We start from the raw sequence: 27,173 nt of genomic DNA on the forward strand, positions 1-27,173 counted from the left end.
CACACACCACACACATGCACACACACACACACGCATACGCATACACACACGCACACACACACACACGCACACACATACGCTACGCGCACACACATGCACACAACCATCTGTAGCAGATGATAAATGATGCAACGAACATTGACAGGACATCACATTGTGATTCAGTGGTAAATTCTTTCAGTTGTTAATAAATGGTTCAATAGAAATTTTTTTAAATTAAATAAAGTTTATTAAATGACTAAAATACCAAAAATTATTGTAACAACAAACCAAAGGTAGTAAAATATTATTAATTCTGTCTGTTGAGATTACATATGCACAAGTAAAAGGTCTGTGTAAAAAAATACATCTTGTTGAAACGATCGGATGAAGATGTTCACATTCTGGATAACCAGGTAGGTTATTTATAACTATAACGTGATATTTGTTTTCAATATGATGGTGCCCACGAGTTTGACATGACATCGTCAAACATACGTATATATATATATATATATATATATATATATATATATATATATATATATATATATATATATAGGTTTGTATATTTATGTATATTGTTTATTCAAATTTCATATCAATTTTATATAACATTCAAGCCATATATTATAAGAGAACAATACATACTACCAGCGCTTACATGCATATGCATGACATGACAGAAGCATATGGAACAACTAACATACCTAACAAACATATCAAACATCAGACACATACATCACAACAAAACCGTCAAATCCAGCAAACATCAGCAATCATTCAACTCCCCAAACTTCAGCCAAAGCGGAAGATGACATTACGAACTCTTAACGTAATTGGTGATGTTCCTCTTCATGATTTCCAGACATGGGCCCAGCAGTCTTTCGAAACAGTCGACCTCCAGAAAGGCCAACTTCGTTGTTCCCCCTCCACTCGAATACACCGAGGCCGAACGAGGGGCTTTCTCGACCAGGGCCATCTCCCCGAAGTAGTCCCCAGCCTGCATTCGGGCTGCCTCACATTCAACTCCGTTACGTGTGATGGTGACCTTAACCTTTTAGGGTTTCGAATTTTTATCATACTTATTTAATTAAAAATTTACTGCGTTATTCATGTTACAATTATTTACTATATTATTTTTATATTATATTATTTTTATATTATATTATTTTAATATTATATTATTTTTATATTATAATACTTTTATGGTATTGATAATTAAATAATATCCATGCTACTTGTTACTTGTTTGTTTTTCTGGGTTGGTTATTGCATTTTTTTTTTCAAAGAGTTTTATAATTACTGATAAAATAATTTTAGAACAATTGATCCTATAAAATATGATCAACATATGATATTTTAACGACTTTGATAATTTTTTTCGTTTAATTTCAAACATTTTCAAAACATATTTTGTAACAGGACACTAATTCGAAGTTATCTATGTCAGTTTGTTATAATATATATATATATATATATAAAAATTCAAAAAGAATGTGAGACACATTTTCAGACGTATGTAAAAACATTTAGATCAATGCAAAATTATCATTTAATTATTATCAATATTATAAAAGAATTTATAAACAATTGATAATTTATTAAGATTGTTAAAACAAATATTCTGTAAAAAATTACAGTCAAACAATTTGTAAATCAACAAAAACCGCAACTCCAACCAAACACAACAACAAACGTTTAACATCGACAGCAGCTTCAGTAGCTACCAGAACGTCAGCAGGACGTCTACGGCAAAAGAATAACTTTGAAAAAAAAAGTTACAATATACAACTTGAACAACATCGACCACAACAACAACATCAACAACATCAACAGCAACATCAACAACATTAACAACAACATCAACAGCATCAACATCAACAACATCAACAGCAACATCAACAACATCAACAACAGCAACATCAACAGCAACAACATCAACAACATCAGCAACAACAACATCAGCATCAACAACATCAGTAACAACAACATCAACAATATCAACAACAACATCAACAACAACATCATCAAAAAATACATCGACTTCGAAGACATTAACAATTAAATGAAAAGATCAGCATGGATTTAACATGTATTAATTCCATAAATCCATGCATTGAAAGGATCTTCTTATGTAACTTGATGCACTCAAACCTGCTCTCCAATTTTCTTTTTTGCAGATTGTTTGATCCCTGGGACCACATTTTTTATTTCTCTTTATAAAGGACGAGCAACATTTGCATTTACATTCGCGGACCAGTTAATATCCGAAAAACAACCATAACGACGTCAATAAAGACAACAGAATAACAACAACAACAATATCAACAACACAAATTAACCAAATTAAGCAAAACATCAACAAAAACAACAACAGCAGCAGCAGTAGTAACAAAACAAGTCACATTCACAAAGAAACGGACAATAAAAACGCAGAACCGGCAATAGGGAAAGTCATGACGTGAGCAGTAAAAACAACGGATGTAATAATGACGTCAGCGTTTACGTCAATCAACCAGCTGATATCCCCCCGTCAACCTGCTGGCATCTTCCATCTATGGGTAGCGCGGTGGCATTAAAACAAGGCAAACACACCAACAATGTCAGCATGTGACAGGATGAAAGCAATAAAATCGTCGTTGAGGCCACAAAGCTCTAATTTGTTATTACAGCATAAAAGTAGCAATCCGGACTGACACCCGTTAAAGGCCGAAGAACAGCGCTTGCAATCAAAAATGGTTGTTAAAAGCAAATAAAAACAACAGCTAGCAACATAACAAGAAACAAACAATCACAACAAATTGTACGGGCCAACAAAGAGTTACAACAAAACCAAACAAAGGTACAACAAAACCAAACAAAGTTACAAGAGCTAATAAAAATACAAATACCTCCCGATGTAGACAAAAAAACGAATGAGCAAGAGCAACATTGATAGAAACCGACCTCGCCATGTTCGATGAAGTACATGCCATCCGCCACATCTCCCTCCTTGATGATCATCTCTCCATCGTTCACATAGACCGGTGTGAGAGCATCGGCCAGGTTCATCCTCTCGTAGAGGTCCAGATGCTGTAACATTGGAACTTTTTCCAACAAGGACTCGTAAGTCTTGCGCTGTTTGCACGCACTGCGCAAGACGATGCGACGAAATGACTTGCGATCCATGGCCCAGAGACGACCCTTCGTGACTGCAACCACGGTTGCCGATCGTGGCATGTTGTACATCAGAGCCAACTCGCCGAAGCTTCCGCTGTGCTCGAAACGATGAACGAATTTGTTGAGAGACGATGCGTCCTTTGTCGCCGATGATGTTGACGATGAAGGTGTGGACGATGATGTGGATGATGATGGAGAGAAAGAGGAGGAGGATGTTGGCTGGTTCGATGAAGTCTGTGGTACTGGTTGTGCTTGTGCTGCACTCTGGTGACTCGTCTGCGGTGTTTAGAGAAAATTTTTAAATTTCAAACTGTATTTTTGTTTAGAACCAAAGTAATCTATATTTATTTATAGTATAATAACTAGTTCAGCTGGCTGGGGCAAGTTTTTCAACGCTGGTGCGCAGAAAATTTTCTATTCGTAAAAACATTTTAGTGTTTGATAGCTGATACTGAATGACATGGTGGGTGGCATATGATTTCTGGTGGCAAGACGTTTTTCTATAATGTTGAATATTTTTAAAAGAAAGAAATGTTAAATTATTCAAAAAGCCATCTGCATAAAAATTTTCAGTTTCCTTGAAAAAATCTGGCCACACCTACGCTTCCTCACAACTCGTCATGCAATAAATTCAAAATTTAAAAATAGTAAAATATATTTTCCACTTTTTGATGAGCTAGGGCCACTTTTCACCTTTGCATGCACTACGTATAAAATTTCGTAATACTTTGCTATGTAAAATTTATAATTTTATAGAATTAATTAGAAAATTTAAAATGATAATGAGAATAGTTTTGTGAATAAATACATAAATAAATATTATGTAAGATGCAGTTCCTTTGGATTTAATCAACCGTAGTGGTTTTCAACGTCAACTTTTTCCGCAAAGTCACCCGTGCAAAATATACAGATCAAAAATTACGGATGGCAAATGGAGATGAGTATGAAATAAATTAAAATTAAATTAAACTGCTCGTGTATATAAATATTGATAGAAATTGAAATTTTCAAAAGATCTTGTCGATATCTCCGAAGCAGGTTATAAAGTTTGTCGATATTCTTCAATCTTTATGACGGAAACAACAGGCATGAAAATATAATTTAATGCGAAGTTGAAAGCAATGGGTCAATAGAAAACTTTGGATATTTCTGTCTTGCATGTGATTTGATCTTTATGGACGTGTGTGCTCTCAGAAATCTTAGTAACATAGCAAGTTGTAACACAGCAAGCAGCAACACAGCATGTAGCAACACAGCAAGCAGTAACACAGCAAGTAGAATCACAACAAGCAGCAACACAGCCAGCAGCAACACAGCATGTAGCAGCACAGCAAGTAGCAACACAGCAAGTAGCAACACAGCAAGTAGCAACACAGCAAGTAGCAACACAGCAAGCAGTAACACAACAAGCAGCAACACAGCAAGCAGTAACACAACAAGCAGCAACACAGCAAGCAGTAACACAGCAAACAGTAACACAGCAAGCAGCAACACAGCAAGTAACAAAACAGCAAGCAGTAACACAGCAAGCAGCAACAAAGCAAGCAGTAACACAGCAACAAGTAACAGCAAGTAGTTTTATTCAAATGAATATGAAGGAGTGTTGAAAACATGGAAATACAAAAATATCGTAAGTGTAAATTTGTTTGCTTATCATTGGGCTTGTGTTGTGCACTGCTTAACATTTGATAATTTGGCTAGATTTCACTAAACATTTTGTAGATTGTTATGCACTAACCTGGTTCAAATACAGTAACAGTGAAACCAGAACACATTAAAGACACGTGTTGTAATTTACTATTTAGTTAATTGTTATTTTATTAAATAATATTAAATTTGTTTGATGGTCAAATTCAATTTTAAAACTTTTTATAAAAATGTTTAAAATTTTGCACATTTCTCCAACTTTACATAGCATTTTTTCTTTACAAATTCCATGAAAAAATACTTTTTTGTTAAAAGAAACTAGAGACATAATTAGCAAAATATTTTAAAATATCTAAAAAAACTTGGAAGTTTCGCAAAAAAACCGCTAAGAAAATTTTGGCGTCATAAATAACTTAGTGAAATTTTGTTGTGTCTAACAAATTTTCTGATAAACTCACTTGCGTTCTTATTTTTTTTACGAAATGTTATCTATAATGGAAAAACTGATCAAGCTTTGTTCAGTTAAACTTTTGTTGTAAGATCGAAGCCGGAAAATTGTAATTTTATGACATTTTATAAACGCTGTTGCCAAACGTGACACATTGTTCTACCATTTTACCTGCTCGTGATCAGACCAACCACATCACATCTTATTAGTTTACTACAATATCAATTGTCAGCGATAATTCTGTGATTATTTATTCAAGCAATTTTAATTTAATTGACTTGAAGAAATTGACATTGACTCAAGTCATCCATTTTACATCACTGCAAAATTAACTGGCTGGCTGCTTCTGAAATATTCAAGTCTCATTTTTGATAGACATCTACTTCACAAAAAATCATACAGCCTTTCCTGATAAGATGTTAATGCAATCTTATAACCCAGTTATATATCGATACAACGTGTACTTTTATGTTTAATGAGAAGACATAACATGCAGACGTAGAGCACAATGTGCAGATGGAGTGGCTGGAGATTTCAGTTCTTATGTTTCTGCTGATTGCATGCAACATTATAAAGGTGCACGAAGCACGTTACTACATCCAGTTGTTGTTTTTGTTGTTGTTGTTGCTTCTGCTGTTGTTGCTGTTTTTGTTTTTCTGTGTTGTTGTTTTTGTTGTTCCGTGTTGTTGTTGTTGCTGTTGCTATTATTGTTGTTCTGTGACACGCATCACTTCACCTACCTACATTACCTTCTGCCTTTTTACATGACAAACTGCATCACACTTCCACAATGTTTGTGAGCATGTTTTACATTTACGCTATAAAGCAGCAAGTACATGGAGCGTGTGCACGCGGGCTTCAAGCTAAGCTTCAAACGAACACATTTGTGCACACCATTTGCCTAATTGTCCTTCCTGCGATTGTTTGCGTGGCGGCCTGATAAATGGTTATGATAACGATGATGTTCAACGTCAACAGCATTCAGTTAATGGCTGGTCAGTTGGTTAGATCTTTCAATCAAACTTTTGATGTTCCCACGTGCTGTTACTTTATTCGATTCAACGCAACGTCCTTGTTTACAAATGTAAAATGTAAATAAAATATAATTGATACATTTTGATTAAACTAAAAACTGTTGGCTCATGTTTTTGTGCAAGTTCAACATGTAATTAGCAAAAGTGGCAATCAAACAAACAGACAAACATAGCGTACTAACACACGAACGTACACACGAGGAGAGGAACACGCACACAAAACACGCACACGAATTCCAAGGCATGATCAGTCTGAAGAAAAGGCATTAATTTAAAAAATTTAATTTTAAACGGCTAACTCATTATAACCATCTTGAGACGTTTGTTAAAATTTTCTCGTTGAAAATAATTTGAGAATCAAATTTGTTTCGAACGGTTGTGGAAAAATTAATGACGGCTTCTACCGCAGTTCATTAAAAATGTCTCTAATCTCACTTTTATATTGAGAAATTTGTAACATCAGCTGAAATGTTAAACGAAAATTTGTCAACCGACCAAGGTTGTTAGACGAAGTTGTTGAAGGATATTCTACAAACCAAACCGAATTGAAACAGTTTTAATTTCATCATTGCCCAGTATTTCAGAGCTGACATGAAAATTGAGTTAACTTCATTTAATGATAAAGTGAATTGCATAAAACGCATTTGATAATAAGCTCGCTGACAACGACGACGGCTGAAACATTTCTACTTAATAACTTCCTTGCCATGATAAAGTTGAAAAATTAAACTACAATCTAAGTTTAAAATTGTTTCCAAAAAGTTGTAAATATTTTTTAAAAATTAGAGCTTTTTTGTGTTTTAACAAACATCTAGACAAAGTTTGAAGAAAACAATGTTAATAAAAAATTTTTCTGGAACATGAATACCATCTAAAATTTTGCGTTAGAAACATTTCAATACACAAACTCTCTTTGAGGCATTAAGTTAGGTAATGGCTGGTTTAATGGTTTCTCGTCTGATCTGCTAATTTGCAACTGAATTATGTATGACGCAAAGTCAATCAATTTAGCATAAAAGAGCGAATGATGAAAATGTTGGGAAAAATAATCAACCCCCTCTTACTGCAGCACAAATAACTTCGTTAAGCCGCAAGTAGTCCACTGACACTGACCAACTACAACAACCACGTGACAACCAGCAACGAACGACTCACCTCATTCTTCACGTAGACGTCATAAACGCCACAATCGATGACGTAGAAGTTGTCTCCATCGTCTCCCTGCTCAATCACATGATCTCCAGGATCTACGTTACGTTCGAACATGGCGTCGATGACGTCATTCATTTGTTCAGGAGCCAAAGATCTGAAAAGCAGGATGCCTTGCACCGCCTCTTTCAGACGTTTGCGCTGCTCGTCTGTCTTTGGATGCATTACCTGCAAATTTGTGTGTGTGTGTGTGCGTGTGCGTACGTGTGTATTTGTTTTATTTGAATGTATTATCTGCATATATGTGCGTGTATTTCTGTGTGAGTGCGTGTGTTTGTGTGTGCTTACATGTGTATGTGTGTGCTTGCATGTGTATGTGTGTGCGTGCCTGTGTATGTGTGTGCGTGCCTGTGTATATGTGTGCGTACCTGTGTATGTGTGTGCGCGTGCCTGTGTATGTTTGTTTTATTTAGAGTGCGTCACCCGTTTTGTAGAAGTGTATGTTTGTATCGTTCGGCTGCATTCCCGGAGCATGCATGTAATGTTTGCTGCTCGTTAGCAGGGATTGTTTGGGAAGGTACGTGTCTTTTTTGCCACTTTATTGCACTGTGAACCTGGCATGTTTATATGCACATCACTGGCTGGCAACTGACTCATTTGAACGTAAAAAATAAATAATGGAGAATAGAGAATATGACAGTTTCAAGCCAGTTGGTCTGATCTCACTACAGGGAATAAAACTGGTTGTCTGAAAAGTTGCGGGAGGAACTATTGAATTTCTTTTTTTTAATTAAAAAACTATTAAATATTCATATCGGTTTAATTCAACATGGGGTGCGTATTTTCGTTTTGTTTCTTTGAATTCATCTTACCAGAAATGTTGAGTTAGGGTAGGGTAAAAAATGAATCGAGATTTTAGTGGCTCTCATTTTTAAGTATATATATATATAGTTTTTAAATTTGACGTAATGCAATAAAAGTTCGTCTAATTCAATCTTTTTGTTTTTCCATCAAATTCATTTTTTCAGATCTGAAATTAGTTTAGACACAGCAAACCACATAGCCCTGTTTTATTTGTTCGTTACTGAGTGTTGCTCAACAACTGCGTAGTTGGAGGTTTGTTGTTAGGTTGTTTCTATTAATAAATTGTTTTGTTGTCATTGTTTTGTTGTTGTTGTGTTGATGTGTTTTTTCGTCTTTTAAAATGTCAATACTTTGTCTACCTGTTATAATATTATTGTGTAGTTTTGTTGCGTTGTGAGTGTCAGCCATTCGAGCTTTAATTTAGAAATGTATTTAATCGATTTTTTAAGGATGAATTTACGCCACTTAATTAAAACTGATGTCTAATTAGGATCCAGGAATGAATGGAACAGTGAAGGTAGTATGATCGTACACGAAGTGGCAGATTGAAAATGTTTGATAATTTTTTTCTCTCTCCGTAAAATTCGCTTAATTAAATGATGCCATACTTTTGACAAAATTTTGAAATTGTTCTCGGAATTGAGGTAAAGATAGTAGAAGCGCCATGCCTCGTGTTGCAGCAACCTGGTTCAAACGCAACGTAAACTTTGTGTGACATTTGTCAAAATTGTCTAAGATGATTTCTTTGGTACGTGTGAAAATGTACTTGATTAATGAATGATAAATTATAAAGCAAATAAATTTTTAGGAAAATAAATTTGTTAGGTTTTTCACAAATTAGTTAAGAATAACGACATACATTTACAATAGACAGAAAATAATTACATCATAACTTCAATAGTAAAAGAAATTGGGAGGAAAAATTCAAGGCAAACAAAAGAATGAAACATTATTCATATGAGGACTGCAACATCAACAACAACATCAGCAACTGTATCCCAACAACAAAAACAACAACAACAACAGTAACAACAACAGCAACAACAACAGCATTAACAACAACAACATCAGCAACAACAACATAACAACATTAGCAACAACAACAACAACAACAACAAACTTTTTTGTTGGCATCATCGTTGTCATCATCCTCATCTTCTTCCGGGTCGTAACGTTCTGCCGCTACTGATCTACGGCGCCCGAAATTTCTAACAGATGATGATGATGATGATGATGATGGTGATGATGATGGTGATGGTGATGACCGGATGATGTAGGTAGTTATCATGGTGATGTGACGATGATGATAGATGGCGTTGATGACAGATATTGGCAGATGGTGATGATGGTATGATGATGGTGATGATGATAATGATGTGACGATGAGGATGTGGATGACAGATGATGATGATGGTGGTAGTGATAAACGCGTAATTGTGATAAAAATAATGATAGTTACGATGATGAAGGTGTTGGTGGAGGTGCTGATGGTGGTATTAAGAGAAACGATGATGACTATGATGACTAAATAATGATAAAACATTGATAAGCTGATGATTAGGGCGTAGGGTGAATGATCGGATCATAACAATTGCAGACGATGATGTCTTTGGACGAAGATAACGTCAAAGATGACTATTTCAATAAGGAAATAATGCCTAAACTGATTATGACGGCGATGATGATAACGCTGGTGAAAACGACGACAATGATGATAATAATGATGATGACGATGATACAATGATGATACAAATGATGATACAAATAATGATACAAATGATAATACAATGATGATACAAATTATGATACAATGATGATACAAATAATGATAAAAATTATGATACAAATAATGATACAAATGATGATACGAATGATAATACATTGATGATACAAATAGTGATACAAATGATGATACAAATAACGATACAAATGATGATACATAGATATCGTGTTGCTGTGAGCTAAGCCCTTATACGAAGAGTGTGATGGTGAAGATTTGTTGGGTTGTTGTTGATGTTGTAGATTGTGTTAATTACTCTAACTAATGGTAGCAATAACTGTAATGATGATTACGTGCTGATGATAATATGTTTGTGCTGGTCATTCTATTTATTATGAAAATAATTGTGGGGTTTAGTTAGTTGTTAATCATGCGAAAATGATGATATACAATCATTACAACGATGGTGAGTGTGATAAAAATGTGCACTGTATTGCACAGTTTTATATAGCGAAATATCGACTTTAATGAAAAATGTTAAAAAATTTCACAAAAATTTTGGTCTTGAATCCAAGAAACTTGAGAATGATTTACGATCAACCGTTATAAAATTGGAAAATTTAAGCAGGAAGTTACTAACGCCGAACATGCTGTGATTTTCATCAATAACTGTATTTCTGACAGTTTTGATCTAATATATATATTATATATATATATAGCAAATGTAGCAAATGACTTCCATGGCAGAATCATCTCATTTCCTTTTATGATACCTCTTCATATTCACTTCAAAATTATTTTTCACTAGTAAAGTGAATTTTTTTTTACTGTTTTATGGGTTTAACGTGAAAAACGTTAAAATATTTCACAAAAATATAAATTATTAAAATGAAACATTTACAGTTTTATATTTACTCTGGTTCTTCTATAATATTTGTCAATATTTCAATCCAAATTAAAAAAACAAATAATTATTGTTATAATCTGTCGAATTTTTTCATGTTTCGAATATAAACTAAATTAATGTCGCTGTCAACTAATCAACCAAAAAGAGGACTACAAGATTGTTTTATTGGAAAGAATGGCGTGAACTTTGATGAAAAAAAGCAATTTGCTGGAAGGGTTAAATGAAGCGAGTCACCAGATGTGTGCGCCGGCAAGGCAAACGAATGTGTTCAACACTCTGGTAGGCTGCTCTTTAAATGATTGCTTCCAGGATGAGATGGATGTCTTCTTCAACCTTTCAATGCCTCCTTATTAAAGTCTACATTTGAGATTTTCTGTAATTTAGATGTAGTTTCCGCTGTTGTTGTTGTTGTGTTGTTGATGTTATTTACATGCGTTGTTGTTGCTGCTGTTGTAGCTGTTGTTGCTTACACGTTGTTAGTTGTTCCACTGATCCATTCATTAAAGTTATAGTTAGTAACAGTAGCTGATCTGTTATTTGGTCATCATTGTTTTCATTTCTGACCAGCTGACCCTCATTATTATCATTATTATTTTCCGGCTTGGAGGTTATTTGTTACGAAAAGATGATCGGACATAAACATTGGCCACTAATCTTATTTTAGTATTATATAATGACAGAACGTGTTTTTGCATTCAGATTATAAGCTTTCCATAATTGTACAAAGAAGCAACAACAAAAAACGAATCCCCGCAAGAGTTTCAAGCCGTGCAAATTTTTGTGAAATCTTTTTCAAATGTTTTACAAACAGTCGAACGCAGGCAAATCATTTCGGTTTTTGCAAAATAACAACAAATAAAAATTAAAAGCCACATTTTGATTCGGTTGCACGTCATGTTAAAATTTATTTCACGTAAAAACGTCAATATTTTTTGAGAAGCATAAAAATTATGAAAATTTTATCTTCAAAACTTTCGAACATTTCATATGGATGTAGCAAATGGAAAGATGAGCCTAGTCATCCAACAACACACGCTTCTGCTTGGTGTTTCACAGAAATTTATAAATTAATCATGCCTGGGCTGATGAAAAATTCATGAAAATAAAACCATAGGTTCTCAAACGTATTGCATTTTTGATTTATATCTGTTAAAAATCAGTCTTCTTATCCGCAACCACTTGTTTGATCTTATTTCAAAGAGTTTTTTTTACGTTGGTAAACAGATATTTATTTTCCTGTTACAATGACGATTATGTACTTACAATGGATGTATCAGTGTGTAAGTCTGCATACATGTGTAAATGTATTTGGGCGTGTGTGTTTCATATAATTATCTGCAACTGTAAATCATTATATTGTTGTATTTCGACATATGTGTCATGGTGGTCTAATTTGTCGCATAGCTCTGAAATGAACATTATTTAATTTTCCATCTTCAAACAATATTTCAGAGGCAAAGTGAATGCCAGACTGTGAATATGTCCACCAATTGAATAACTTGGCTATCTTGTATCTTTCGATGTTTTCCATAACATCCATTCACATCATCGTTATCCTACCGCCACTCAAATCTTCAACACACTCGATTGATGACTGTTCAAGAATGTAGAAACTATTTATTTTCAGTTGTAATCCAGTTTTCATTTTATATTATTGCCTTGCATGTTGTAACAGTTTCTGCGTCTGCTAGATTCTGCTTAAAATGCACCATGAGGATGAAATTACACATACACACGCACATGTGCACATGTTCACACACGTTCACGTTCACACACGTTCACACGCTCACACACGTTCACGTTCACACACGTTCACACGCTCACACGTGTTAGTGCAATTGATTAAACAACAAGTCGAAGTTCATCGATCGTATTTGTGATGGCTGTTCTTAAGCTGTGGGTCTGCACGTTTGAATGTCAACGGGCTTACATTAAGTTAGTGTCCATGGGTATTTGTATATGTTATTGTTGTATGTATGTAGGTATGTATGTAGGTATGTATGTTTGTGTGTGTGTATGTATGTATGTATGTAAGTATCAAATCAAATCAAATCAAATCACTTTTATTCAATCAAACAGAACAAAAGCATGAATGATTCGGAGACCAAAAAAAGAAAATTAATTCTTGTGGGCTCGGCCACCGTGCAGCTCAAAATTGCTTCTCAATGATAAAATAAAATTGTCAATAGGAGAAAATGTATCAATGTTAATGAAATATGTACACACTTATATACATATATATACATATACATTATTATCCTTGAAAAACAGAACTTTTCGTAATTAAAAAATTTCTCAGTTTATTTTTAAAAAGATGCAAAGTGTTACAATCTTTAATTTCTTGTGGTATCGTCTCCCATATTCCTGGGCCGGTATGTTTCAAACTCATGCAGAGTACTTTAATTCTGGCTGGTGGAGCATAGAAAAGTGGCGTGTGGCGTGTAATTCTTGCATGAATGGAAGTTCCAAAAGTCAAAAAGTTTCTAAAAAATGCCGGCAATTGCTGACGTAGAAATCTAAAAATGAATGTTGCAACGTGGTAGATGAACAAGTTTTTGATGTTGAGTATTTTCATCTCGAGATAATATTCACTTGTGTGACAATGAGGATGAAGATTTTTAAATATTCTGATGAATCGGTTTTGGCATTTTGTTAACTGTTTTAGATGAATGTCAGGACTGTTTCCCCAAATTACGTTGCAGTAGATGAGGTGAGGAAAGATTAACTAATAATACAGGTCAATTAGAGTAGGTTTATTTAATTTATTTTTAATTTTGCTTATAACTCCTAGGGTTTTGCATATTCTTTTAGACATAGTATCTATGTGAATATCCCAAGAAAGATTGTCCTTGATTGTTACTCCAAGGAATTTTGTGCTGGTTGAGCGAGGAATAGAAATATTGTTCATTTTTATGTCTAGGTTAGGTATAATATTTGTTAAAATTTTCGGACCAAAAATAATGTAATTACATTTAGAATAATTTACTATTAATTTATTTTTGATAAACCAGGTTGATATATTTTGAAGACTGTTATTGATGTATTCTACTTCTTTCAATGGGTCTTTAGTTGGGAAGAAGATGTTAGTGTCATCTGCATATAGAAGGTGATTTGCATCAGTTGCATGTTGAAAATCGTTCATGAAGATTATGAATAGAAGAGGATCTAAAATTGATCCTTGTGGCACGCCTGATCTTACGTTAAGTTTTGTTGAGGAGTGACTTTTTATTGCCACATACTGGTCTCTGTTCTCTAAATAACTTTTGAACCATGCACTTACTTTTCCTCTTATTCCATGTGAATTTAATTTTTTAATCAGTATATCGTGGTTGATGACGTCAAAGGCCTTTGAGAGGTCTATGAATACACCTACAGTCAATATCTTTTCGTTAAGATTATTCATAACATTTTGTGCTAATTGCAGCACAGCTTGCTCAGTTGAATGCTGTGCTCTGTAGCCATACTGATTATCATTTAATAATTTATTTATGGACAGAAATGAGGTGACTCTGACAAAAATTATTTTTTCTAGTACTTTGGAAAGTGGAGAAAGTAGAGATATTGGTCGATAATTACTTGTCTCTAATTTGCTCCCCTTTTTGTGAATTGGAACTACTCTGGATGTTTTGAAGCATTGTGGAAATATTCCTTGGACGATGGAAAGATTGTAAATATGAGTGATTGGGATGACAATTTCTGGGATGATTTTTTTAAGTAGATTGTTACTTAAAGTATCATCTGACGTATGTATGTATGTATGTATGCATGTATGTATGTATGTATGTATGTATGTATGTATGTATGTATGTATGTATGTATGTATGTATGTATGTATGTATGTATGTATGTATGTATGTATGTATGTATGTATGTATGTATGTATGTATGTATGTATGTATGTATGTATGTATGTATGTATGTATGTATGTATGTATGTATGTATGTATGTATGTATGTATGTATGTATGTATGTATGTATGTATGTATGTATGTATGTATGTATGTATGTATGTATGTATGAGTGTGTTGTATGGTTTTTTATTACAGTCAAAATAAACATAACATATACACAGGTAATTCATACATACTTGTGGAAACCGCTTTGTTGTTTTTGCTGGCTACCAGCTTGAAGGTCGTCATCATCGTAGTTGTTGTTGTTTACATATTTCTTGTTGTTGTTGTTGATGTTGTTGTTGGCATGTTCCAGCGGTTTTGGCTGGAAGGAGCTGGGGTCTGGCTCGCATGCCTCCGAATCGTTGTCCACAATAACAAACATAGCTATTTTCTGTCAATGAATTACATCAATCAAGATGAACATGACATCATATAACGTTAATGCTGCTATTTGAACACCAAACATCATCAATATGTTGATAAATGTGACAGAAATGGCATTAACTAACGTTGTAAATTGTTGAATTTGTTCTTTTTTTATATTAATGTGATGTGATGTTTTGATAATATCGACAAGAGGACCAAAACAAACAAGAGCTTCAACGCAACATTCAGACTGTGAACAATAAATAATGAGGATCAAAATACTGGTGATCATCCAAACTGTATCTACATGTTTTTTTAACAAAAGTTTCAAACGTTTTGCCAGTACAGTTGGTTTGATTTTATTACTTTTTTGTTTTGGAGTGGTTGATTTGGTAGAGTTCATAATTGCACCACCATCAGGTCGGTTTAGCAAATACATTTTTCTAAATTTTCTAAATTTTGTTTCACCTTTATATTTTGGCAATGTTTTTTTTACATATTTATAAAACGTGGAATTGAAAAAATAATTTTCTACATCAGACTTGTGTGTGAATTTAAAATAAAAATGTTTAATATTGATGCACTATTCATTGTACGCATCTCAGTCACTAGGCCATCACACCGCCCGAACTTTAAAAATTAGGACAAAACTTTAAATTTTCCTCATTAATTATTAACCGCTGATAATTACATCAAAAAAAAAACATTAGCACTAGCACAGTACGATACTAAAATAGTAAAATAAATTTTTCAGACAATTTATCATTCAAATTTAGAACAAAAAATGTTATCTGAAATTATTTATTAAGTAGAAAACATTTTTTCCAGTCATCGGTTGAACGGAATTTGCAGTTTTAAAGATTTAATTAAACAAGGCTTTTCCATTTAACGGCTTTAGAAATCACCGTCAATCTCACTTAAACGTGTTTTTTTTAAATTTTTCTATGTAAAATCTAAAAAAAATTTTCATTCGCAGTTCAAATGATGCTCAATTAAAATGGTTTTTATGTCTATTTGTGAAAACACGTTAAATTTCCCAGACAGATTTACATGGTGAGATACCTAGGTTGCAGGCATAACCTATGATATACATGTACTACGTACATTGATGAATGATTACATAAATGGAAATCTTGAAAATTTGCATAAATTTATAAGTTATATAATGTATATTTATTAAAAAATTATTTTTTCAATTCTAATGCCAACAACCTTAATGCCAATAATAATATAATTTTTAAATTTCTTCTTAGTTTGAATGTTTAAAAAAGGTTACTGCGTTTCATTTACATTCAAGAAAAAGATAAACATTCTTAGATCTCATTTTACTTAAAAGTTACAGAGTTTGTAAATTTACACTTAAGAATGCAGTTGGACAACGGACGAAAAAAATCATTTTTTAGGTTCCCACCACCATAAAAAAAACTTTAATCCAATTTTCATTTGAGCTAGCACACAGAACTGTCATTGATCATTGTAAATATTCACATTTATCATCCTCATGGAATTTTTTTAATATCAAATTAAAATAAAATTATTAGGATATTATTAAATAATTATCAATTTTAACTATCAATAAATAAAAAATTATAAATAATTATCAGTCCAGTCATAATAACAACAAGGGTAATCATTTTAATCATCATATGCTATCATTTTCGTTATTTGTTTTGATCAAATCTTAATCATCGCCACAATATTCTGCTGTTGTCATCATCGCCCTAATTAATGCCAGTAGTTACAACTGCATAAAAACTACCACAAATTAATTATTATAAATTCTAGATTAAATAAAACATTACTTAAATGCCTTTTTTGTTTGTTTAATTAAAATTCAAAAATGAGAGCAAATAGTTTTATGTTAAATGATAAGTAAGAGAGAGAATATCTGAAAAGTTATTAGCGAAGAAACCCTAGAGGTTCTGCAGAAGATTTCCTTCCCTATTAACAAGCGGTGAGACTTTGCATATGCAGTCATCTTATTACAACAAATGTATGTAAAATCATGCGTATATGTAAAATAACATTCACACATCTGCACATGCCATGCTTACGCACGCACGCACTCACACACGCACGCACAATACACACACATACACACACACAAACTACACATCAACACTCATAGGCGTGAGCGAATGTACATGAAGCTCCTAAAGTATTCTAAACAAGATTAAACGACATCCTTTCCATCTTCGCCGGCAAATCCCTGGCCAGCACTCAGCGTGGCAAATAAGCAAACCACACAAACCATGTCTACACTAACACTGAAATACACTCATACATACACACACTCACACACTCATACACACACACACATACACACACATAAGCTTGACTTGGCGAATCTTAAAATAGTGCTACACATTAAAACAACTTAATGAATATACACGCATAAACAAATACCTAAACAAATATACAAAACTAACTAACAATATAATATATAGGATAAAAAATATAGATAAATAAGTGATATATATATATATATATGTATATATATTAAATTGATAATTTGTCAAATTTGTCAAACTGATCGACAAAGAATAAAAGGTACCTAACGTTAAGTTATATAGTAATAATCAGGGATGTACGTAGGGCACCATCCAAAGGGTGTACACAACCCCCCTCCATGCAGTTTTTCATGTCAGCGTGTTTCCTCCACATGCAAACGAGTAACAGGAAGTAATTTATGGACTAACATAAAACTGGCCATGCATTCATGCATGGTCGAGGACTGACCATTCGTATTTTTTTTTCACTTTTCTCTCCATTTTTTCATCCATTCACTCATTTATCCATTTATTCTTCTGTCCGTTCGTTCATTTATTCATTCAGTTTTTTGTTGCGACCTTCATGTTGTTATAGTTCGAGCCTGGAGTTGAGACCGTCCACCAATTTACACTGCAAAATCACATCAGAATATATATTTATTCATTCACTCACTCATCTTAGTAAATATTTTTCTATTTGTTTATTCATTTATTCAGCATTCATTCATTCATTTGTTCACTCGTTCATTCGAATTAATTTATAGGTACAAACTTTTCAAAATACATTTAAATGAGTACACGATGAGTACACGATGAACATTTTAAAATTGATAAAAACGTCCGAAACTTTGAAAATCAGAAGCCTCTCTATTTTAATAAACATCACCGACAAATAAAAGAATGCAATCAAAAAAGAACATTTAAAAAAAGTTCTCCTTCGTTATGACATCAACCAATGCTACCAGCACCAGCCCAATACCAGCCCAATAAATAACAACCAACAGTCTCTCAGTCGATACAACTCCTCAAAAGTGGCCTCAAAAACATTCTTTCCATAATAAGGTTACTTTTCTGATGATACAAAGAATAAAATTAGAGATAACTAACTGTTAATATTACATAAATGCGTTATAAAATACGAGTTTTGTTGTAAAACATGAGGCCTCCTAGCCAATGAATGTTTAAAACATGGCCGGCCAAACGCGTACGCATGTGTGTTGTGCTTGTTCAACACAAGGCTCATTATATTCTAAAAAAGAAGATGCAAATTAAAAGGCTTTCATACAGATAAACTAACCAAATAAAGATAAGCAACTATTCGAAGTTAAAAATACATTCATGCAATCCTCGAGCATACTAAACTACGTCGGTACGTTGTATTTTATTGTTTGCGAGTTTTTATAAACTGATCTGGTTGAAAAAATTGGTCGCTAGACACAAAATTTCCTATGTATCATTACACATGTAATATAACGAAATTATTAGAATGTAGTCTATTTAGAATAAATGTAAAAAAATAACTTCACAGTTAATTAATTAATTGTGCGATTAATTAATCAAATAATTAATAAAATGATTAATCAATTAGTTAATTCAATTAATTGTGAGAAACATCGATTGAAATTGCCTCGTTAGAAGCTGCGCGTACATAATCCTCGCGTAGGTACATTCCCATGAATCCGATACATAATTTTATTTATACTTATACTATTACTGTTGGCTCGTTTTTCAGATAATTTTAAACAGCTAAAAGATTAAAGTGATAAAGTAGTTAGTATTAATGGTAGCAGTAGTAGTAGTAGTAGTAGTAGTAGTAGTAGTAGTAGTAGTAGTAGTAGTAGTAGTAGTAGTAGTAGTAGTAGTAGTAGTAGTAGTTGCGGAAGAAGTTGTGTGGTAGTAGCAGCAGTAGAAGTTGTGTGGTGGTAGTAGTAAGAGTAGAAGTAGCTGTAATAGCAGTCGTCGTAGTAGTAGTAGTAGTAGTAGTGGTAAGAGTAGTAGTATGGGTAGTAGTAGCAGTAGAAGTAGTGGAGTAATAATAATAATAAGAAGAAGAAAAATTGTAACAATCAGTATAATAATATTAACCATATGGATTATTTTTACATATAACAAAATGTAATGCCATTTTATTTTATTATAAATTATATACAAATATAAAAATATATATAAATGAATTACATAAATTATATTGACATTGATTTAATAACGCGGAAAAAGTTTGTAATTTAATTACATTAACTAAATGTCAGACATGCACTGGTCACCAACCAACCTTCTTATGAGAGATTTTTTTGCATCACTCAATCAAATCCCATCAACATCATTGATGTTATCAGATCATCACTGCCTTGTTATCAGATTTCACTCAACAAGTTGTATGTAATTGCTTCAAGTTTTGGTTAACTTTTTAAATTTCTACAATTTAAAAAACACAGAGTAGTTTTTTTTGAGGTTTAAATAATAATCGAATTAATACACCTAAAAAGACAATCGATCAAACGTCAAACACTTTTCCGAATTAATCCATAACGCGATACGATGCTTCAGTTTAAAAACATTTGCACATGGGGCAAGACAAATGGGGATTTATAAATAAGATTTTATAAAATTTTACAGAATATGCATGCATATATGAAGACGTCCAATGCCTGCATCGATATGTTTATGAACACTTTCGTTCCATATATCACATACAATACACTGAAAATGTACCACATGTGCGTATATACACACTGATATATACAAATATACACATGTGCATATACATACATGCATGTATCTATGTATGTATGTATATCAAGCATACCGTACGTACATATATATATGTACTTTACGTGTACATTGAGTGTACAACCGTGCATCATCTAAGATGAGATAGGTGTGAATTTGAAGATGATGAAAATTAAAGATGATGATGGTGGTGATGAATGCGTGGAATGATTGTCACTTCATGTGTTCGTCCGTGTAGTTGCGTGTTCATGTTTGCGTGCTATTTTTTACGTGTTTGATCGTGTGTTTGTGTGTGATTGTATGTGATTGTGAGTGTGTTTAGTGTTTGCGCGTGTTAATTCGTGTATGTGTTTTGTATATTTTATTTCATTTAGTTTGTGACTGTGTGCACATGTAACAAATAATTATGAAGATGAAAATAATGTAAACGATTATAATATTGATAGATAGATACGCGTAACGTATATATTTAAATACGTATAAAAATATGCATGCATACAAAACATGCTGAATAAGCTGCACATCAGAAGCTTGACTGACAACGATGATGGTAATAACTGGAATAGATGGGATGATGGCTCCATAAATATTTTCACTTGCCTTCATTTCTGTGTTTGGGTGGATGGATGCTCAGGCTGTGAGTACTGAAATATGAACAAGTGTATTCACTCAGTAGTTCAATCTGAAATATGCACAAGTTCAATGATCGTTTTTCTAGCGAGTTATGAAAATAAAGAAATATTTTGTTAAAATTTAAGTTGCCAATTATAATAATTTATTCAGATTAAGTGAGATATATTGAAATAATAAGAATTAATAGTAAGAGCGTCTGAAGTTATCCAGCGTCTGAATGAAGTTGCAGTAACTATGGCGAGCAATAATTATTGCGGTAGAATCTTATAGCGCTAAAATCGTGATAGTTTACCTGTCTGTCAAAAATTGATGACAACAAATTAAGACGATTTACGAACAATGAAAATGTTAACGAGGTTTTTTGTCATTTTTTTTGGTTGTAATTTTAAAAATACAGATATGTAAACATATACATACATATATTAGTAAAAGAATTCACCAATCTGTTAAAAAATAATTAAGATAAAAAATATTGATTGTAAAATCGGGACTGAAGATGACGATTCTGGATGCGTCTAACTGGAATGACGTGGAATGAGTGAGACTTGATTTCAAAATTTGACAAATTGTCGTTGATGGCGGGTGCGGATAATGTGCTACATGAAGCAACCGACCGAGCGACCGAGGTGCAATGGAATGATTGGTACATAGTACCAAGATGAAGGACTAACACCACCCATGACGTCTGCTCTGCAAAGACAACTCCGCACCAAGATACCCGACCAATGAGAAAATAGAAAATAAGAAGAATTGTCAATTTAGAAGTAAAATGGCTTAAAAGTTGCATTTGTTTCCTTAATTTATAAAAAAATGAAACATTTATAACGAAAATATAGAAGTTAATCAACCTGTTTATTAGCGTTGCCAATTCTCTTCAAATGTATAATTTTATGTTTTTTTAATAGTCATTTACAATAAATGGAAAACAAGTTTTTGTTTTACATGACGGAGCCTCATATATTTTATTCCTCAGTTCGAACATTCAAGTGGATTTTAATAAAATTCTTAACTCTACTTTTGCTACTAAAAAGTTGTTAATACAATAAAAGTAGTAAATAAAAATATTTTCAACAAGAATTTAATAAATTTTATCGATCCTATAATTTATTTAACAAATGAAGGAATAAAATTTTTTATATTACTACTACTAGCTAACTAACAATTTGTTATTTTATGTTTATTATTATTAATTTAATTGAAAAGTTACAATAAAATTGTATATTTAAGTTATTAAAACTTTTTTGTATTCATCCTTTTGATTTTTTTCCGTTTTTGAATAAAAAAAAGAAGAGACAATAAATGAAGCGCAGTACTCGCATGATTTTTTTTAGTTTAATTGTTAAATATGTTATTTAAAACGAAAAATTCGCTAATTTTTTTTTTTAGTCTAATTGTTAAATTTTTTTAAAAACGCAAAATTCGCTAGCACGCTCGCACAAACAAACAAACATCAGCTAAAAAAACTAACAAAATACAGTAAGAGGAGTTATAACAAACTTCTATACAACAACCATCCTGGAACCATCATGTTGAACCACCTACAACGATGTAAGAGGTCCGACTGCATGTGAAATAACTTCACGAATTCGCAGGACCATTTTTAGGACCAATGCAAGCACCGACCATTCAGATCGATACAACACTTTATTGCTCTTATTTCTATTTCTGCCCCTATATAAGACTGCAGACAGCGGACAAATACTGTCCAAGAAATCAAAAGTCCTACGCAATTATTATTTATATTTATATTCTCAACAGACGAGAGATGCTGTTGACGTTATGTGGAAGGGAAGGTGATTTAATGCTGGCGGATTTCAACAAAGCATCCATCATCACCACGTACAATGCATTGCTCTTTAAATGTTCTTGTTATTAAATGTTCCAGCGTGTTCTTTCTCGCCTCATTGACAACCGTATATTTTGTTCACATTAATCAGAATAAAAAATTACTATTCAATGCTATATAGTATCTTATGTTCATCATTGTAGTTTTTGTTTTAATTTTAATATTTCTACAGTTTTTAACTTTTTATTCAATGGTTTTTTTTAGTCTGGACAGAAATGCGTTGTTTGTAGTTATTGAAACTGCATTTAATGTTGCTCGTGATTTGACACATTTTTTGCATAAACAAAAAATCAATTTGTATTCATAAAAAATTTTTTAAATAACTTATATTCAAGTCTTCACAACAAAAATAGGAAAATTTCTATAAACCCATGTTATAAAATGACAAAAATAACAAAACCAACCAATCAGACAAAACTTTATGCAATTTGAAAACATTAGGGCAGGTGCACCGATGGAACATGACCACATCTCAAATAATTGTTCATGAATAACGCGCGTAATAGTTACACACACTAACAAGGTTCATGCGTACACACAAACAAAAACACACACACGAATATACAAAAATACACACGCGCACACACACATACAAGTATAACGTCTCTTTCATCGTCACCAACAAAAACATCACGTGATTTATCATTTCGTTTGAGCTTGTTGAATGCAGTAGAAATAAAAACTTGACAACACATGTGATGTATGCATTAATAACACATACACCCAATTTATAGCATCTATGTATGTTTGAAAGTTACAGATGACCTTTCATCAAAGACCTTTATTTACATTTTCAAATGTATTTGTATATCTTTATAATATGAACACTACTCTAAACATACTTATATTTAGTTTGGCAACAGTTAATCAAAGAAACCTGTAAAAATTTCAAAATTGAGTTTTTGTTGTTTAGAAAAAACTTAAAAAAGAGACAAAATTTTCCACAAGATGTCGGAATTTATTACCGGCTTATTTCCGATTTAATCAAGATCCAGCGTTCGGCCATTTTTTGAACCACACGTTTCAATGATGACTTCAATTCATCCAAATTTTTCTAAAAAAAAAAATTTATGAAAATATTTTGCCAGCTGTAGATATGCCTGTTAATATATCATGTAAGCAAATAAGTGATCTGTCTGCTTCAAATTTCACGTTAATCATTGATTAAAAAGAAATAAATTAAATCAAATTAAATTAAAATTAAATTAATGTGATTAATATTAATGTAAGACAAAAATTTACGATCGATACATTTTCAATGTTTACAACGAGCTGGCATCCTAGATATTTAACATAAATTATTTATATGTACTGATGAATAATTGAGATAAGAAAAAGAGAAAAACATAAAATTTTATTGCAGTTATATGTAGGGACAAAATAATTTTTTAAATAATTGGATTTTGAACATGAAAGTAGACACACGCTGGTGTTAAAGTTATTTAAAAATTTGCAAAAGAAAGAAAATTTTCAACAGCCGTGTAATTACGCTAACAAAATCCATCCTTACTTTTTACGTTGCGTTATTTTTCAATGAAACTGCAGAGTCCTTTTTTAAAAAATGTTAATTTACCAGAAACGAAATCAATCATTTTTATTCAAATTACTCTTCCAACGAAAGTTGGAAAATCAGGAAAATTAACAAATTTAAATTGTTTTTTTTTTGAGTTATGTACCGCCTTCTTCTTACCAATATCCTGTCCAATTATTTTAAACAATAAATTTTAAAATTTAAAAAAAAAAGAAAAAACAAAAAATATGACATATATACTTCTCATTCATTTTGTTGCGGCAACATTTATTTTGTTGCGGCAACATTTATTTTGTTGCTGCAACATTCATTCTGTTGCCGCAACATTCATTTTGTTGCTGCAACATTGATTTTGTTGCCGCAGCATTGATTTTGTTGCCGCAACATTCATTTTGTTGCAACATCAGCGCAAGTATCAGCATCAGCAGTCAGTCCCATCATTTTACATCGAAAGTGATTTTCTGAAGAGCGGTTCTCTTAGGGTACTAATGCAATTGCACAGTGGTTTCATTCACTTGTTGATCTAGATGTTGAAGTGTTGTTGTGTGTTGTTGTTGTTTTCATAGATTGTTGGTGTCTCGAGAACTGCGTCGAGTGTTAAAGCAATGGTTTTTTGCGGTTTTGTTGCTGGAGACGTTGCGAATGTTGTTGAAACTCTCCTCAAAAATGTTTTGCATTGCGTAGATGGGACTGAAAAGATTTTTTGTGTACAGTTTAATTTTTTTTACATGGCTTTGTGTCTTTATTGCTGTACAATTGTTAATTATTTTTTACAAAAAATATAAAATATATATTATTACTATGAATATATTTGTGTAGGAAATTTTGTAGAGTGTGACAACATCAACTATAAACAATGACAATATGTTCTACAAATAGTAATAATTATTCACTATTCTCTCTACTAAGAGATGTCAACAACACATACACAGAGTGTATGAATATAAATGGATCAATTGAATCCTGTATAACTGCAACAGAGGTGTCTTCAACAGTCGTTAAACCGCCAAGCCACCAGATGAAAATAAAAAAATATGAAAAAGTATCGCCAATTATTTTGAAATGACAAAACATATTTAACATTTAAATAAAAACCAAAAGTATAGAAAATACATCGACAATTATTTTGAAATGAAAAAACATATTGAACAATTAAATAAAAACCAAAAATATAAAAACTTATCGACAATTATTTTGAAGTGGCAAAACATATTGAACAATGAAATGTTTTGCGACGAATAAATCATTTACAACAAAAGTTTTAAAATCGCTTCAAGGTTAATTTTCCCTAACCTTAGGTTTGAATGCTTGTTGTTCAGGTTTGCTGTCGTTTGACTCGTTGCAGTTGTTGTTAGTGTTGCTAGGAATGTTGTTGTTTCTGTTTCTTTCTGATAATTTTTGGAAGTAGTCAGCGGCGAAGAGGTAGAGGTCGGAAGGTTTCTGTCTGAGGACTGCCACAGTGAAGTCGCGTAGCATCAGACTGAGACCAGCTGGGATCTCGTGCTTATTCATCCGTAACCTGCCCTTCAAACAAACAACATGTAATTTTTAATTAAATATACAATAAATATTCAATTAACAATCGTACTAACGATGAAAATAAAGTTATTTTTAAAAATGTCCATTTTTTAGAAATTGAAAAAATGATGAAATAATAAACAATATCAATGTTGATGTTGGCTGTCTCATTATGACCGTTTGTCTTCATTTCAAACTTTTAATTCTGTAATTTTAAACTGTTAAAATGTTTTAAAAACGAGATAAAAGAAAACACAAAAAACTTAGAGAGGAGGTGCAAGCTTTGCACCTAAAACTTCAGCAAACATATCGGCAAACACAGGCCATGTTGATTCTTGTAGGAATGATATAATACACCAACCATGGCTCTTGTTTAAATAAACATATAAACATACATACATACCTGTATACAAACATACAAACATTTATTTATCCAGAAATATTTTTTAAAATGTTCTGCGAAAAATGAAATTGTGCTATTTTAACTTTTCGTAAATGAGTCAAACATATCATATGTTATATATTATAAAAATTTTGTCATAAAAAGTAGCATAAATGTGTTGAAGTGACGTCAGATTTTCATTTTAATCCGCATTTTAATTTTAATTTTTAATTTTTAATTTTAAAACACTGCTGACCATTAGGTAGTAGTCGGAAATTTTCGCTGGAGATTTTTTTTGGGGACCGATGTAGAAGTCGGATTTTTTTATGTTTGAAAACATAAGAATAAAAAAATTTACTACAACAAACAATTACATTAACTGATTTTAAGTGTTTTAAAGTAATTTTTATTTAACAATAATAGTAAGATGAAGTTATGATACAAAAGTTTAAAAAAAAGTTTCTTACATTATTATTATTAATATTATCAGATGACTTATATAACATTGAAAATCATATACATAGAAATACATCCCCGATATATCACACTATCATATGAAATTAGACACGCACACGTACACAAACACACGCACGTACACACAAAAGCACAGTCACAAATACAATCACGTACAAATACATGCAAACAAACCAAGCAGCTTCGTCTTTGATTGATTAATCGAAAGAAATTTGAAACTTGGCTGATATCTTTTGCAAACAGGTCTGCAAACATCCTAATCAGCTATTTAAATAACTCTTTATATGTTTTGAGAAATAATTTTTTTAAGGATGCTACAAAATTGAAAAATTGACAAATATAATATACCACTTGACAAATGCTTGCTTACTTATTTTCTCTCAATGTATAATGACACACACACACACACACACACACACACACACACACACACACACACACACACACACACACACACACATGTGAATATGCGTAACAAATATTTTATCAACTAATTAACAAGAATAAAAAGAATATGCAACATGCATACACTTTCCCGTTCGATTTTACAGCATGTTTTCGCGCACAAAATTTAATTTGCTCAACTTAAAATTCGCATCATGCTGAAGAGTGAGGAGGA

The 27,173-nt window shown here is 32.3% G+C and overlaps 1 protein-coding gene across 1 annotated transcript; it reads right to left on the reverse strand.

Annotated features, from left to right (window-relative positions):
* Positions 1-799: 799 nt before the first annotated feature.
* On the reverse strand, positions 800-25,692 carry HELRODRAFT_108467 (hypothetical protein; the record flags this gene model as incomplete). Its single annotated transcript, XM_009032280.1, has 6 exons — positions 800-1,036; positions 2,929-3,240; positions 7,408-7,647; positions 9,404-9,491; positions 17,353-17,379; positions 25,517-25,692. The coding sequence occupies 6 exons, from the start codon at positions 25,690-25,692 to the stop codon at positions 800-802; spliced, it is 1,080 nt and encodes a 359-aa protein (XP_009030528.1).
* Positions 25,693-27,173: the final 1,481 nt, after the last annotated feature.

This window comes from Helobdella robusta (assembly GCF_000326865.2).
Source record: "Helobdella robusta unplaced genomic scaffold HELROscaffold_8, whole genome shotgun sequence".
Taxonomy (NCBI): Eukaryota; Metazoa; Annelida; class Clitellata; order Rhynchobdellida; family Glossiphoniidae; genus Helobdella; species Helobdella robusta.